Genomic DNA, 18,152 nt, shown 5'->3' with positions numbered 1-18,152 from the left:
GAAGAAGAAGAAGAAGAAGAAGAAGAAGAAGAAGAAGAAGAAGAAGAGAAGCAAGAAAGCATTGAAATCTCCGGTCGGTGGTACGCTAGCCGAACCCAGTATTCGCCGAGAGATGGGCAAACTTATCCAGATAAAAATCTCGCGTACCCGAGTAACAGATAAACAACTTTTTATTTCCCGCTAATTTGAATTGTAGAATGTCATCCAACGTGTAGCTAACAAAAACGCTCTTTAACCGATCCATCAAACGTGGCAAACGATTCGTTTTACGCAGTATTTCCAATCGTTCGTCGTCCGAATCAAACTTTGCCCATCTCCCTTCGATCTCCTCGACTCCTAATATTTGGCACCAATTTTAACGTATTCTGTTCGGTGTGTGGTCGACAGTACTCGGCTCTATGTATATCAGGTAAACGAAACTCGATGATACTCCTCCGTTAAAAACTACCGAAAGATTCGCCAGTGTCCGACGTTTCGCGATTCGTTCGATCGAGTGAATCGTGGAACCGTCGAACACGAAGGGGCTCTTCCGCTCGAGCCAGGCTACGAAATGCCCGCCCGCACATATTCCCCCTCGGTGGATCGCCTGAAGACCTCTTCGATGGTCTCGCAAGGGCAACGAAATCTCCACAAACGTTGAGCAGAGAGATTGCTGCCGATCCACTTTCAATTAGACTCAAGCGTATGGCGCGGGGGTTAGCCGGCTGGCCGAATCTGATACGATTCCCTGAGTCTCCCCTCAACGCGTCATGGCGAGACTCGTCCGCAGCTGACGGAGTCTTGCTCTGAGCTTCTCCTGTCGCCTTCTGAGATCCGTCACCTTGGCCACGGTGATCTGGCCGATCTCTGTCAGCATATCACAGTACACGGATGCCTGCCTCAATATGGCGACTTTCGGCGCCTTCTCTTTCGACTCGACCGCTGGAACGAGAACCCGCAGCTCCTCGAACGCGTTTCGAAGCTCTATCCGCCTCTGGCGTTCCATGTTGTTGTGCAAACTCCTCTTCTCTGTGTCCAGCTCGTCGTCTGAGGAACTTCTCGAGACTGTCTGCACGGTCATCTTCATCGGTGGCGACGGCACGGTCATACATCGTCCTACCTTGTTTCTCCTCTGGTATTGCCTGTGACGCGCCCGTTTTGCCGGCTTGTGGTCAGGCTGCGCGGTCCTTTTTCGCGCTGGGTTCGACGGAGGCCTGCCACGAGGTCTCGGGCCCGGGTTCTTGTCTTTGAACGCGGTGTTCACCGTCAACTGGAAGTGCTGTTGGTCCGCCGGACTCGGGTACGTCGGCAGGGCCGCTGGTCTGCAGGGTTTCTCGAAGGTCACTACGTCTATCTCTTCCTCCTCTGCAACAAAAAGAAACAGGAAGAAAGGTTAGGGTTGTCCGCATCTGTAGCAACGTGGAGCGATAACGTTGAAAAATTCTCGGTTTCTCATATATAATGAGTTTCTTGTAAAATACAAAATATGGTGTAGTATTTTTCAAACTATTCCGTTTTAAGCACACCTTAAAATAGATAAATTAGCGACCACGGTTCGTTGGAAAGTAACGTCGCAAATTTCGAAAAATAAATACGAAGACCGATGCTGCCGCCCACGTCTTTCAGAGACACAAACGTCTCGAGTGGCTCATCTTCTTTGAGAAGCCATCAGCGACCACGGACAGCCGTAAAACGTTGCTAATTGGCTGGAACGGAACAAGCACGCCTCTGTCCTAACCTCGACAATTCTATATTCAGGGTGAAGGCTGACTGCAAACAGCGGAAAGATCGTGACACGGCTTTTCGAGAAATAAGAGAACAAGACTCGAAAAGAAGAGATTATGCCGGATGTTTGCCCCTTGATATTCTTAAAACACTCTCGTGGTACCACTGAAGAAGCTTTCTTGAAAACTCTGAAGGCCACGCTACTATTAGAAAAATGTTCTCCATCTTCTCTGTTTCAGAATTATAAGCAATTGTTCCCAAGAAATCATAAATTTCATTAAGCAACCTCCACACGAGAATTGTTCACAAGTAAAACCATGAAACAAGAATATCGTGTCGTCCACGTGTTAGACTTTTCCCAGGCTTTCGCGATGGGAGGACATTTCCATGAAAGTTTTATCGAGCGCAAAGAATTTATATCGTTTATCTCAAGATTCTCGTCGTTGCAGGCGCTGTTCCACATGGCGGAGGAAGATTGCGCGACGTTGTGACAGAATCCTTCGGGAACACGTGGCTGCAGAGGCGTTCGAAGGGACATACGACACCGTGGGCGTTTCTGCAAACTGTGTCATCCATGGCGTCTGGCACAATCAGTGGAAATCCGGTTGGTCCAGATTCCTCTCTCGTGCGGATACGGGTCATAACTCTTTCCTCAAGGACAGCTTCGAAATACAATCGCTCAATGTCGATGTAACGCGTTTCACAACGAGCCACCTCGGTCCAATTATGTCTGACCCCCGTCGATCTACACGATTCGCTCATTTTCTGACCTCTCAACAAGCTTAATCGATCATTTAACATACTTTTAAAGCAATATTTCTATTCACTCCCAGCGAAGTTTTATGTTTAAATAATATTTCGTTTACATTAGCAGAAACTTTCAAGAATATTTATCTGGCAGTCAACGTGTTAAAGTTCTATAAAATCCTCAACTCGTCAAATTTCACCGTGATGCTCTTCGAGATAATATTATCAATTGTCGAAACCTCGAGAAAACGTAAACAGAAAAGACTGTTAATTTAAAATTGCCCGAGTGATCCCTTGAACGACGACGCAAACGGGGCCAAGCGGAAAGGAGTCGAGGAACGAGGAAGCGACCGAACGAGATGCCGCCATGCGTTGCACATACGTGTGAAGCAACGTATGCAATCTTCCCGGTCGTAACACCAGCTTCCACGTGTTTCATCGCGCCGGCGGCCAGACACACGAAATCTTCGCCGAAATTGGCGCGTGGCCAGGTCGCGGTGAGCAATTGCTAAAAGGCGCGAAACTTCTAAAAATAACCAGAAGGCACCTAACCGACCGCTAGGAATCAGCGACGGACTCGAACCTACTTCACCCCTCTCTATCTTTTCTTTTCCCGCCCCTGGAATAGCGTCGTTTCTAATTCGACCACGCACGTGCCGTCTCTATCTTCGCCACTCAATTTCCCTCTTTTTCTTCCTTTCTTTTCGTCGTTTTCGAAATCGTATCATACGCAGACGGATGGAAGGAGGATGAGCACTCGCCGAGGAAGGAAGTGTCTCGTATTTCATTTCACTGTCATCGGTCGGGCCAGTTAACGCGTGTAAGTCGATACCATCGAATGTTTAATTGGACGCGGTTCACCGATGTATTTGAAGAAAGAAGCCCGCGAATCGTGAACGCGGAAGTCGACTCTAAAGACGCAGTTGACCTCATTTATGCGTACTTACTTCTGACTTTCACTGAACGCCGTAAGAATTCGTTTCGTACTGGTTCTGAGTTGTGCAAGACCCTACGAGTTAATCTAATTTTACTGTAATCCGTCAATTCCGAATCCTAAGAATCGGAGCAACCGGATCGCTATTGCCGTGCCTGTCTCACTTCGCGAACAACGAACGTCGAATTCGACGCGAACGGACAGCTCGATCGTTCGATAAAGATCGACGACACGAGGCGCCGAGGAAAGCAATCATCGAGTGCGTGTGTCACGCGGAACTCCGTCGCGATTGGATCAAGGTGGCCGCGGACGAGGTCGCCGCCGCGAACCGATACGTCTCGGCGATCGCGACGCTCGCGCGGTAGGAGGAAAGTTAGAAACGGTTACCGCGAGAAAAAGAGAGTCGACGTAGTGGTACCACGCAAACTGCGAGCCCAGTCGCGTTCGCGATGGCCGTGCGCGGTGGTGGAGATTGCAGAGATGGTGGAGGTGGTGGACGAGGGGAGGGAGGTGTTGGTCACGAGAGGGGAAGGGGGAGGGTTAGCGTCAATTTGCCGCAGCACGTGCAACCGCGTAAGAGCGACCTTGGGGGTCAGTGCTCTCCGTGTAAGCAGGCCATAGTACTACGTCGACGCGAATCGATCGACTCTCCTCTCTCGTTGGGATAGGCGACCGCGAGACGGTGAACCGCGGGAGGTGCCGAGGGGAAAATGGGGAAGGGAAGAGTTTTCGCGATATCGAACGGTCGCTTCGCCGGCAGACATGCTCCGAAAAACAGGGTGGAGACCCGCTTCGAACTTCTATCGCTACCAAGTCTCGCCATTTTTGTCCGTCGAATCCTGCGAGGATAATCATGGTCGACTGCGTGGGAGTGGGTGACCCTGCTCCATCTTCGAACGAAGATTAATCTTTGATTAGCAATGTCACGTTTTGGTATCGCGTACGTTTACATATGTCACGTCGGTGTGACGTATCTCCTAACGGAGATCTGTTTTGTATCCGTTATTGTTTCGATCTTCTTAGCGGTTCCGATTGTTACGCCCTTTCAGTTTTGTTTGTGTATTTAAATAAGGTGATATATGAATATAGAAAGAACGTTTACGGTTTAGGAAATTATGGTCGAATATAATTTTAATATGACACGATTAAAAACATGAATTAAAATGTTACGCGATAATTACGACGTTAATTTATATATTACGTAAGATTAGTTGAAAACACGAAAGGTGAACAATGCGCCTCCCCCACGCGAGTTTTGATTTCCGTTTCAGTTTCCGACAGGGCGCGGCGGCATCCGTCCCGACTAGGCGAATATTTCTAGGGCGAAGGCTGAAATACATAGTTACCCCCCATGCTCGCTCCAGAAGTGAACGTATTATAGACATTACTCCGATCCGGTTGGAAGATAAACGAAACGAGTGTCGGATCGGAAACTGGATTCCAGCCGATAAAAATGATAGAATTTAGTTTGATAGAGACGGAGAGTTCAGTGTTACGTTCCATTAGACGCGCAATAATTACGACCACAGTGATAAAAAAAAAAGGCGGAACAATACCGACTGCATTCTTTCCACATAGGGCGAGTGCACCTATACCGTCTCACTCGACCATAAGTTCTATCGCGCGTGTCCGATTCGTATTTATCAAGCCATCCTAATCTCTCGATACTCGCGCATACGTAACCTTTAGTGTTTCATTGACTTCGGGCCTTGTAAGTCGTAGCTACTGCAGTCGTAGATAAATTATGAATGGATATTCATGATGGAATTTTCCAGTAATAGAATACAGAAACGTATTAGCTCGTATTTTATTTCCTTTCAAATGAAGAACATTATTCTTGAAGAATACAAATTCTGACTCTTTAAGCATGAATTTTTCCATTACAGTGTTACGAGAATTCAATTCTTTCTTTTTATTGCAGTTATCGTAAAACGAAATAATTTTTTATTCTTCCGGATGTCTTTTGTAGAAAAGATATACTATGAACAACTACGCTCTCCCAAAAACCACGCTGTCCCCAGTCTGCAAAAACTCGTTGCCTAATCGGTCCAGCCTAGGGACCTCTCCTCGTTAGTATTCCAGCCGTGAGCTGGGAAGGGCGTGAAAATTCCGCTCGGTGCTATAGTCATAGGGGAAAGTAGATAACTTTCGAGCCGAGAGAGTCGCCAGTGAGGTTGCCGGCGAATGAAGGCTGTTCTGTGTTTCGCGGCTGGCTGCAATCGGCGATATCGGCGCGCCGGGCTCATTGACGCAATTTATAGGAAAAGATTGCCGAGGAAAATGCCAGCCATGCCCCCCACGCTCGCCACGCTCTGGATACCCGTAGTTCTGTGTATCAAACGGCGAACGATATGTAGGTCTCGAGACGTCCGATGACCCGTTACTTGCGAGATAACCAGCCAGATACGAATACCCTCTGTGCAAGTCGGCTTGGAAATCAGCTCGCGGTCTGCATCATCGACGACGACCTATGGCGCGAACTCCCCGCCACCGACCGATAGGTTTGCGCTAATTCGTCATTCATGGATCATCAGCTTCTCCGACACCACGTGTAATAGTCGGAGATATCTAGGCACCCCGTTTCAAGAGCTGACCGATAACGTAACGGTCGACATGTAACTTCGACTTCTAAATATACACGGAGAATCTGGGCTCGATAATAACGGTTCAAAGTAACATGTAATCCGTATCTCGCGGCCTCCCTTCGCGTCTCCGTCGCGTTTTATCCGTTACCGGACCAAATTCCGACGATATCGCCGGCAAAAAGTGCGCGACGACGGGAGAACGCGGGCACGAAATTACTTTCGTGGAACTCTAGCCCGTACGTGTCCCACGGTTCAAAGTATCTCGAGACGATCCCTCTTGGCCGGGCAGAGCCACATATGCGAACGTGACGGTACGTTTCTCTTCCTGGTCGAGACGAGGGTTACAGCAGCCCCCACCTGAACATTTTTATGATAGTTGGGGACAGTTTTCGACATCAGCAATTCGGGTATTCCCGACACTCGAGAATAAACTCAACCGATGGAATCGTCGATCAGCATTCCTTGAAAGTTGGAACTGCTAGATTTTCTAATTGCCTCGCTTTCCGCGTCGATAAATTCTTCCTCGGTGCGCGCAGGCGACATTCTAAATACCACCGGGACACCCCGTGATTTAAAGGTACGCGTCGACAACTCGAGCCACCCACGCCCCGTTTTCTACGCTGTCGGCTACTCGAGCGGTCTATTCGATCGAGAGAGGAGGAACGAAGCGTGCAAGAATCAAAAAGAAAAAGCGGGGAAAAAATCAGAGACCATAACGCGTTATTATTCGACGGGCAAGTCCAATTACGAGCCTCGGCGTGCGTATCCGTTCTGTGGTCGCGTGAGTACACGGATGCACTTGGAAACCAAGCCGCGAGATACTACCTTGGATAACAACCTACGCGAGAATCGAAATACGGCAGACGTATCTGGGGGATAGTAGCCAGGAAACGACCCGGTGACCAGACACCATTAAGCCCAGCCCACTCGAGATCCGCCCCCGCAACGAGATGCACCGCGTCATCGATGGTGAACCGTCACATCCGCGGTTCACTTCCACCAGCGGATTGGCGATGTCTACTAGGATGCTAAAAGAACCACGACATTGCTCATCTTGTACGTGATTTTATGACATTTTTTTTTATGTGCCATGTGTTTCTTGCGATTTTTTTTTGTGCAGTATATGAAAATGATATGATATTCTAAATTTGTATTTACAGAGCTCCGACGCCATTAAATTTTCGAAGAACCTCAACGAGAACCGAAGGGGAACATTGCCATGGGACGCCAGTCCGTTTCAATTAGAAGTTTCGACCTATAAAAAGCGAGCGAATTAGATAAGTTCTGTGTACCGCCACCAGGAAAGTTCTGCAACAGTAGTCGTTGCCATCTTTTTCTCTCGGTCGATTAACTCACGGAAAATGCCAGTTACTCTCCGTTGTTACATCCCGTCTCCTTCTCTTCCTCACCTTTCCCTACCGTTCTCTCCTCTCCCCTCTCTCTCTCTCTCTCTCAGCTCGCACCCCCACTTCGCGAGCCATTCCCTGTCACCGACAAGCTCTTTTCTTGCTTCTCCGTTCGATCGACCACAGGAGAGTAGGCGAATGCAGCGGCTGGCATGCCGCCTCGGGAGAACGAAATGCAATAAGAGGAGAACCCATCCAGCTGCCGGCATCGAGGAGAGGAAAGGAGTGCCCGGTAGGGGCTCAGGAGCGCGGGAGGAACGTGAAAGAGGACCCCGTCCCGCCCCCCGTCGCCCGATCAATTTCGAATTTCTAATTAGCGGACGCGATATTTGCTCTTGGTTCCTTTCCAGCGACTTCGACGACGCTGGATCGTTCTTTTCCAGCGGTATGCGCCTCACTTTCTCTGATAAAGAAGTGATACCGGACGATGCAACCTCGCCGATAAACCAAACGGAAGAAAATAACTTTTTCTGTGGGTAGAAGTAGCAGTTATCCGGTGAACTCGAGCGAGAAACTTCAGCGTTAATTGTAGTTTATTAAACGAAAAATGTTTCAGTCATCGGTGAGCATGCGGGCCTCCTCAGACGAGCGGAAATACTAATTCCGCGTTAGAAGATAGTACGTTGGATTAGCAAAAATATTGCTCGCGGAATATACGGGTAATTACAACGTGACGCGTTGGTGACGAATAAAAATTACGTACAAAGGTTAGCCTTGGAGGGAAAGTTGCATCGGTGAAGTTCTGTTCTCCGTTCGAGGACGATTTTGAGCGCGATGCGTTGCATATTAAACGGTGGAAAAAGGCGAGTCGAGCGAATCGGCGCTCGAAAAAGAAGAAAAAGGGACTCTTTGATCGCCGCCTGATGCCGGTCAACATTCCAAAATCAGGTTTTGCCAGTTTGACATTTCGATGTCCGACCTCCTAATTCTTGGTGCAAGAGTCAAGGCATCCTGGTTCGTCGACCAGACGTCGAGACGTTGAAATAAAAGAACGGATTCGTCGGGAATCACTCAAGGACGGTTGAAGTCGTAAGAAGAAAAAAAAAAAATTCGTATACCTTTTTCTACCTCGCATAGAGAATTATTGCGTAAGGTAATAGGTAATTCAATGTAACACCAGTTGGCAAACCAGAGACGGTTGCGAATAATTAAATATCAATTCCTGCGGACAAACGGCCAGGCAGATTCAAAGAAACGAGTTTCTATGTGACAGAACCTGGTTGCAAGATAAGAACAAGGAAAAAAAATATAAAAGGCATTAGATTAACATTTCTTGCGTTACTTTTATTCCGTTTTTCCCATACAGGTTCCGCATAAATTAACCCTCGTACGGTATCGCGACCTTTCATGCAAATCGATGAACATTGGGGAATAAAGAATGAAACTGGTATTAAGTGCGCGGAAAATATTAATCTATTTTAGCGTAAGAAAGATAAATCATTGCTGATCGTTAAAAAAAAGAAAGAAAGAAAGCAAAAAAAAAAAGCGTTTCTGTTATTGGAATATATAAAATTTATATGGCAACAAGAACCAGAATGGCTGCGTTTGGAAAGCGTAAGAGAACCGAGAGTAAAAGTCGTAGGAGGGACCATAAACGCGATCCTTTTGCCACCATGTTAATCAGCAGTCCCTTCCACGCGTTCGAACTTAATGAATGAATGAATGAATTACGTCACAGACAGAGATGCGCTTATACGTGCATGTGGAATCTCCGGCGCAAAAATAGGCGCCCACATCTCCCAAGGGAAAGGCATAATTATAGTCGCCTTGGTAAAGAGAGCCGGCACGCCAGGGTACTGGAGAATGTAACGAGGAAAAGAGAAAGAGAGCGAGAAAACGATCACTCGCAGATTATACTTGCGTAGAATGTTAACTAATACCTTCGAGAGATGCCAAACCCACCTGCGTGCAAACCTGGTACTACGGGGCTGAATTGTTTTGCAATAACCAGAAGGACCGTTACGCATTCGCGGTGAAACAGCTCTCGGTTAATATCAGAAATGCAACCCACGTTACGGGTTGCATGGTATGTACTTTTAATAATAGGAAACGAGCGTTTCCCTCGTTCGATCGGTTGCATACAGAGTGGACCAGGTTAGCGTAACGAGCCATTACCAGTGCTGTTAGAGAACAATCTCGATACTTTTGTGAAATTCCGAATGAAGTCTATGCAAAAAAAAAAAAGATACGAATTTCCGTTTAATAAAATAATGCTCCATTCGCCTTACTTTGGTACTTTTCTTTAACAGCACTGATAGCGGAGTCGTTACGCCCACTCGGTCCACCCTGTATGTTACAATTGCTAGGCCACGCGTGACAAATTATCAGAGTCGACTAACAAATAAACAACCTGTTCTACGGAGGAATTTCAATTATTCTGAGGAATAGATAGTAAAGAAGATCACAATCTCTTTCTAAGTAATCATGGTGGAGAACTCGTTCTCATCGCCAAAATTTGTCTAAATAAAATAATAGTATTATTACACTTTTCCAAGGAAAATTCGTGTCCGATCGGCGCAAATGGGTTAAAGGAGTTGGCGCCTCCAGTCCGGTGTGAAAATGATACCGCGAATTTTCGCGACGGTGCATCACCTTTCTAGAATCGACTTTCGCCCGATTCGCTGAAGTCGAAACTCACATTCGGCCGGTTGCCCATATCCCGCTGCACCCACTGAATTCCAGAATCGAGCGAGCCCACTCGAGGAGGCGAAACGACGACGATGCATACATTTTTTATGAGCATTATAGACGCCCGCGTTCCAGCGTGCGCGATTTTCCTGGAAGCTTTAACCGTGGAATTTGCATGACGAACGGAACGAACTCTGCTTCGTCTCATCGATGGAAAAAGAACCCGGGGCGGGGTTGCGTGCAAATACCGCGAGAAAAAAAAAAAAGATCCAGACGTAAGACGAGCCATGGGTGTCTTCGTGAATGTGTCCCAGGGATCAGGATCGTACCTAACGCGCCCGCACGCCTTCGCCTCGGCGAGGGTCTCGATGAAATCATAGGAAACACCTAACCGGGAGAAAGTTACAACCAGTTTCAGCCAAGGTAAGCGCATCTAATTTCGATACTAACCTGGGACATTGACACTTTCATTTTTTTCTTTTTTTATCTATGTGACTATTGACAGGTTGGCGAAGGCTTCTTTATTTTAAATAAACTGTGAAGATTTTTTATTTATCGGCGAGACCATCGACGCCTCGCGCCAAGGTAGAAGGGTTAAATGTCACACGAGGCGAGAACTCTAATCGAAGGTTGTATAAAAGTGTAGAAACTCTTCGTTTGGAATAATATGTAAATTTAATGAGGAAGTTACAAAAGCACCCGTTCAACGAAGCAACAAAAAAAAAAAGGAATCATTGCAGACGCATACTTTGCTTTCCATCGTTTCAACGTATGTAGTTGAAAGTAGGACTTCGCTCGGCCTTCGTCGTTGTATTACGGAGTCGATGAAGATTCTTAATAGGTCTGATAGACACGTCCAACGATTTCTAACTCGATACTCTTAGGTGGAATACGCTTTTGCTACCGACCAAAGGATCGTTTCCAAGGAATTGCGAACGAACGCACGACGGAATACGCAATGCTTTTTCGACCGATAATTAACCGTAAGCGCGGTAATACGTTTGTTTGTGCGATTAACCGTTTATCACGTTGCTAAGTAATAGAGAAAATACAAGAATTTATTCACAAAATTTGATCCAGGATTAAAACAATATTTTATAGAGCAAATCTAATTTATATAGCAAAAATAACTAAAGGCTACAGATCTTTATATGAACATTTAATGAAGTATTACAATTAAAATTGTACAGCCATCAAGAGCTAATTGAAATCCATAATCTAAAATATAGTAAATTCCAAAATTTACATCGCGATTATCTATTATTTTAAATCCCACGTTATCAGTCTCTATAACACAGGAGTCGTAAAGGTTTCGGCGAAACCTCGTTGCACGCATCGCGTTGAAAACCGCGGAGCGTTAAAATGCAGGTCTGATTCCGTGGTCGAGCCTGGATTACGAGAAATTCCGTGATCGTTCTTTCCGTACCGGGAATCCCCCGTCCGAGTGTCAGCGCTCGCGGTTCAACTTAACACAGTACTTATCGGCGTTTACGTAATTAAAGGCGCTAAGCAACTGCAGTTGGCGCCACACCTGACGCGCTCACGAGTACAGATAACATCGTCGGATCAAAGAGTGTAAAGCGGCGCGGGAACGGCAGGAAAAATGAAGCGATACACAGACGGTCATTATCGCTGTCACGTCCACGGAATCGTCACGCGTAACATCCGACAACAAAATTGCGCCAGGAATGCACGAGGTATTTTCCGCATGTATTATGCAAATATTGGTACTCCGGTGCGATATTTCACGACACGAAATACCCGTCAACGTGATGCGCCGCACGGGTGATATTTCAATCAACTTACGACGAGCGATTTCCTCACAACCTTCCGACGAAATTTTGACGTTTCCACAACAGTAGAGGCTGTTTATAGTTTACGAATGGATGGGAATTTTATTTAGTTCCGGATGTTCGGAGTAATTAAATTTTATGTTGATAATTTACACGAAGACTTTGGACTTGGAGAATCTAAATAAAATTTCCATTCGTCAGTTAAGTATTTTTTTTATGGCGTTTTTACTTCGTAAATAAAGCTTTGTTCTTGCCAAGGACTGAGAACGAATAAAAAGAATTTCATGGATTGTATAATAAATAGAAAGAAGTACGCGCAAATGGATAAACGATGGGTGAAAGTGTTAGACCAAATGGAATGCGGAAAACTAATTCCAAGTACAAAAGGTACTCTGATGAAACAAGAGATGGTCTCTTCTACCAGGGATGTTTCCGTTTAGCAACATTCTTCTGCCACTGGTTACAAATTATAACCAATTATTACTCTCCCGTGCAAAGTATGGTTTGCTCGGCTAGTTAAGTCTTTACAGCGCCAAAGATTTAAGTGGTTTCAAGATCCTTTGTGCAAAGGGAGGGTCCTCGACAATGCAAACGATGAAACACATTAATCTATACTCCCAAGTAATCGATTAAATCACTTTATTTATACGTAATAACACGATTAAGATCAAATCATTACTATAAAAATACTTAATTTGATTTTATGGTAGATTACTATATCTTTTGGCCCAGTGTTCTCCTATTATAGAACGAAAATCAAACAATTTTCCTAGTCCTGCTGACACATTTTAAAAATGAAGCGAAACAAGAGAGAAGTGAAGGAAATGGTCGATTCGACGGGAGGATGCCAAAGGGGCACGGTGCCCGCGTAACACGGTACTGAGTATCCCTCACCACGGCGAACGCGACTGCGGCGCGAATGGCAAAAAGGCTTAACCGCATTCCGGCGACCATTTAAACCGCCGCGGCGGGGTCCCACGCTTGACCGCAACCAGCGACCGACCGACCGGCCGGCCGGCTATCGATTGACGTCACTTGGTACCGCATGACCTTCGAGTTCCCGCGCGACTAACTGCGCATGCTCAGACGATCCTGCTCCGGCATGCACCTGCACACGGATCGTGGATCCGCAGAGGCGTCCGTTAAAATGCGTAGGTATACGAAAGCATCCGAAAACTCCATTGATCTCGAACCCTTTCGCTGCGAACAAGCGGCAGACGCCATAGAAATTGTCCTAACCCTTTTGAAGCTTTATCTATTTGACGAACATAAAATGTTTCTTAAAAAGAAAGTGTTCTCCTATAAGTGAAAAGTTTCAACACTATTTTCTACCATGTAATTTTCTTAGTATAATTATTATCATTGAGTAGCGAAAAGTTTAGAACGCATTTTCGAAAATTACTTCCGTGAAGCCAATAATAATCCAAATGACAACGTTTAGTGTTATCTTAACCAAAAGAAAAAATTTTATCTGCTTTTTCCGAACCGTTTAAATTCGAAATGTTGTACCAAGGTAAGAGGAAAAAAGTAACTTATTGTTACTCGGTGGTAAATGATGGGTCGGCTATCATAGACTTCACGCAATGTGGCGCAACCTCCCAGTTCACGTAATAGATGAGAACAGCGAGTATGCGCGTTTCCGTTGCGATTCTCTGGTCCAGAATCCCTGACCCTCGCCTTGTCGTAATTCAAACAATTCTTTTAAAAAACAGAGAAGAATTTATCATTTCTATTCCTTGATAAAAATTTCAAATAATCATCTAAACAACTTCTTACTCGGAATTCCCTAGCACAAGTAAACGAAATGTCGTATGTTTATCGCACTCCACTAAGTAGCAATGTTTAGCGATTAAATTAGTAGAGAGCCAGAACAGACGATAAACCGGTCCGTATCATCTTTAATAACGAAGAAAATATCGAGAGGAAAATCGGTTCTTCCCAGGCGCTGCGCTGTTGCCTCGAATTTCCTTTGAACGTCTCGATATATTCTTTAAATGATAGCGTAAACGAAGAAGAGGGACTTTCCTATTTAGTAATTGGCAGTTTATAACTATGTATTTTCACGATAGTCGTAAAGAACCGCCAGTGTGTCGACCAACGTGGCTAGATTCGCTGAAAGCGATGTTAAGTAATAATTAATACGCTTAAGGAGGTTGTGCTTTTGTTCGCCATACACCGGTTTCTCGGCGTTTCACTGACCCGTCTGGTCACGGTCAAAAGTAGCCATTTGCAAGTCGTGGCCCTGGCAATTACCAATTACGAACAGTGACATCGACAACAACACGAAGCCCGAATTTGCTGTGTGTCCGGTCGCACGATACCGTCTTCTTCGTCCATTAAGCTCGGCGATCAGGAAACGGCATACTTTATAAGACCCTACCGACGTCCTTGGTCACAAATTCTCGCCATCTTAACCCTCGATTCACCTACTTAGACTCTAACCGCGTCGATCAAACCTTCGAGTCGATCGGCAACTTCTTAATTTTAATTTTAATCGAATTATCAATTTGCGTTGGTTCGCTACACACTGTGTTGTATCTTTGAATTGAAACAAAAACTGGACTCCCTAAACGAAAAAAATTTTTAGCCCCTAGAATAGAATTAAATCATTTTTCAAGTCCTGCACAACTGTACTCGGATGTTTAAAATTCGTATTCTTTTCGATTTGGAAAAGAGAAAAACTTATGGATCGTGGTAGTGGCACGTTTACCAGAACACCTTACGCGACACACGCTTCTGTCATCTTCCGTAGACCTCCTGGTGGTCCGTGAACCACACCTTGACGAACGTTGTTTCTACGTTATGAATACAAATAAGCTCCACGTGCAAATTACTATGCAACAGTTAAGTCGAGCAGCTAAATGAACATTACAGTTTTCCTTCGCGTGCGGAATATTATAATGACACGAGGAAGAAAAATAGACCGATAGGTGATTATGTCGTCGAATATGATGTATAATCAGAAGACTGTCCGAACGTAAGTGTTTGGTCACGTGCGTGCAAATGCAGTGACACACGTGTGTGCACCGACGGTCGTCGAGCCACTCTTTCCACGTCATGCTCTCCTATCATACTCAACAAAGCACACGAGTCGCCGAACGTCGTTTAGGCTAGTGCTTCCAACAGGTGTGTCGCGACAGATTCATGCGCAACAGTGGGTGTGTCGCGAACAAATTTCTAACAATTTAATGACAAGATATGGTTGGAAACAGTTTTCATTGTTCGAAGAAAGACGTCAAGTTCTTATTTTAAAGGAGAGTGATATGTACTATTGACATTGCGATACATTAAAAATAATTACGTACTTATTTTAATTTTTTGTATAGAATATATACATATTAGGTTGTCCCAAAAGTTTCTTCCATTTCATGAATAAGTAATACGTACACAATATTTCATGTTTAATGTTACTTTATTAAATTGTGTACGATTCATTTTGCTCCATTACTGTTATACAATATTAACATCTAATAAATTAGGGTCTATTTATATAACCACTGCCACACAAAGTAATTGAGTGCAAGTCATGGAAGAAACTTTTTGGACAACCTAATACCAGAAATACCTAGTGTTTAGTAATATGAAATTATATAATATCGTATAATGTTCCTCAACTCTAAAATTAATTACATCTGAGGAGGACCGAAAACCAATATAACAGTAACGTTCAATAACAAGTATTTAATTCCATAAATATTCCAACTTTGCAAAAATGGTTGGGAAACACTGGTTTAGATCGTGTGATGCACGTGTGCTAGCGTGCCTAGTATCTATAGAACCTAAGATGTCGCCATGTAACGCAACATATTTTCAGGTGGCGAAACGGCACAATTTTCCTCGACCAGACGCTACTGTACGGCCCAAGCGAATTATGTGACTCGCGCCAAATCACTTCTCCCCGGAATCCCTATAGTTAGACCCAGCGAACGAGGCATGCGACGGAAAATCTACCAACACCAGGAGGATGCGCGACGTGCCCTGAAAATGCTCGCGGAACGGCTGGAAACCTAATCGCGAGCTGCGCGTATGAGACAATCTAACGACCACTCCAAGAATGTCGATGTGACGCATGGATTTTTCATGCGAGTGGTCGTGCTAAATGCTTTCTGCGTTCCTGTTTATATAACATCGATAGGGAATGAAATAAAAATAATTGATACGTCTCTGTTCGCAAGAAACAAAAGGAGAAAAATTTGAGTTGTTTTTTTTTGTCTACAGTACCGATTAATATTTCAGTTAAGTGACTCAAGAAAATAATGAAGAATTTATTAGCCACACAATAGTATGTTGAAACCCGACTCTTAACAAACGTTTCGAGCCGTCGTTTTGCTCTCGACTGACTTTTTAAATAAAAAAAAATTTGTTTAACCTTGACACGTATTCAATACATGCGACTTTTTAACGGTTGCCATCGATGCAATAATAATCTATCAAGTCGCGTCTTCTCTGATAGCAATCATTCTTGTCATTGAAAGCAAACGAACGTTGCGTACATAGCAATTAAAGTGCATTTACGTTCTATGCCCAGCGTACGTCGCGTATAGTCTTCGGTGTTATTACGTTAAAGATACAGAGTTTCTATCTAAGGGAATCTATTGTATCCGAGGAAATATCGTAAGTATTCATGAGGTCTGGCAACACGAATGCTGAGATTACCTTTGAAAGGGCACCTCCCCTTCCATTCAAAAGGATTCTATACATTCCATCGAGTTGTTCGCTGTCAATTGTCTCTTTATTGCATCAAGCGTGTCTTCTTCTACGAGAATTTTCTATCGATTTCAGAAGCAGCACCGTGTTCATCGTGTTGTTCGTACAAAACTACTCAAATTGAATAGAAATTTTGCATCGTGTTAACACGAATCAATTCAATTCTACGCTGAAAATTTAAATCTGAGAGACACTAAGGTGTAAAATAGGTACCGTTTAAAAAATTACGCCCACGCAACAAGCAATTCTCTGTTCGCAAGAAAGGATTCACCTTTGAAAATGTGAAAATTATGCGGCGCGAAGTACAAAAGGATCGGGCACTTCCCCTTTTGTTCTTGTACCTGCGCAGAAAACAGGGGAAGGAAGATTTTTTGTCGGCGCGGCTAACTATATGCTTGCGCGACTGCCGCTTACCGAATTGCCTGAGCAAACTACAAAAGCATTATTGTTCCGTGCAATCCGCGCGTTTCGTTTCGCTAAGGGTGGAGTCTTGAATCCGCGACGCCGAAAAATTTCTCACGACTCCTTTCTTTTTTCTTCGCGGGAAGGATACCGTTGACCCGGAGGGGGGAAACGTTAGTGTACCAACCTCCGAACTTGTTTAAAACGAGTTTCACGATTGTGTCGTATTCAGCCGCGCCTCGACCAATAACGAGCGACCGCGACGCGATTAGCATACTCATGCGGGTACCCAAATTCGGCGAAGTGCACTCCGTAGTGCCGTCAATTGCACTCGATTAAGAGGATCCTTAGTTCGACCTTGCCGGCTCCATTGAGAGGGCACGAAAGAACGAGGCGATGACTAAACTTATCGATGCCACGGCGGATGTGGGAGCAAACGTTTCCGATCGGGATAAAAGGAACGTTTAACCTTCGACGTTTAACCCTGTCCATAGTCAGCGGGTCTCACTTACCTTTTAAAGACACCAGGTATATTGAAAAAAAAAAAAACTACCTACTTTTTTAGGTGTTAAGTAATACTTTTATTCGACGTTTTTCCGAAAGATGTTCTCTGAACAGGAGGGGGGAAATTCGGAGCCCAGAATTATTTATTTAGTTGAATAAATTCGAAAGTTGCATTTTTCATTGGATATAGAAATTATTTAAAGAACTGGACAAAATAAATGTCTCGAAGAAGAAATTTCAATTTTCATTTGAACTACTGCGAATAAGTATACATAATAATATGGTTATATAGATTAGAATTTTAGTTTATGCAAATCAATTCGTTCCTGAATAGAGAAAAATGATGCACAAAAATATACATTGTCCAGTCCATCGATGTATTAATAAAAAAAAAAATGTTTAAGTCATTCTGCATTTGAAATTGTCATTCACGCTATTTACTGCGAAACGAAGGCTAAGACAACATATGAAACGCTATTTCAAAGTCTGGAATGCATCACCGATTCTAACACAAATTTCGTTTCCATCTGCAAACGTTCTCCAAAATTTGTGTCAAGAAAACACTAAAAAGAATTGTTTATTCCTTCCATAGGCATCCGTCCCATCTGTTACTCGAGTACTTAACCGTTAAATTAAACATTGCCTTTGCTAGTTTACGTGAAAAAAAAAAAAGAACTTTGATCCTCGAGGCAACAAACAATCTACCAGCCTCTATCCAGAAGTAACGCGTAACGAAAAGATG

General features: G+C 44.4%; 1 protein-coding gene and 1 long non-coding RNA gene across 3 annotated transcripts in view; one reads left to right on the top strand and one right to left on the bottom strand.

The window, feature by feature from the left end:
- Window positions 1-342: 342 nt before the first annotated feature.
- The window catches only part of LOC128887290 (transcriptional regulator Myc-A-like), a 350,744-nt gene continuing 332,934 nt past the window's right edge, over window positions 343-18,152 (bottom strand). Inside the window, exon 4 of the mRNA XM_054143012.1 lies at window positions 343-1,344. Within this exon, the coding sequence (XP_053998987.1) occupies window positions 740-1,344 (605 nt within the window). The 3' untranslated portion in view covers window positions 343-739. The remainder of the gene's footprint in view (window positions 1,345-18,152) is intronic.
- Window positions 4,555-18,141, top strand: LOC128887308 (uncharacterized). 2 transcript variants are annotated; one of them, XR_008460011.1, is made up of 3 exons: window positions 4,555-9,402; window positions 9,872-12,948; window positions 15,612-18,141. It is a non-coding gene; the product is annotated as an uncharacterized LOC128887308 (long non-coding RNA). The 2 variants fall into 2 exon arrangements; XR_008460010.1 differs by having other exon boundaries at window positions 4,557-9,402; window positions 9,872-11,701.

This window comes from Hylaeus anthracinus, unplaced genomic scaffold (assembly GCF_026225885.1).
Source record: "Hylaeus anthracinus isolate JK02 unplaced genomic scaffold, UHH_iyHylAnth1.0_haploid 11985, whole genome shotgun sequence".
NCBI lineage: Eukaryota > Metazoa > Arthropoda > Insecta > Hymenoptera > Colletidae > Hylaeus > Hylaeus anthracinus.
This window is presented reverse-complemented; position numbering and strand designations above follow the sequence as displayed.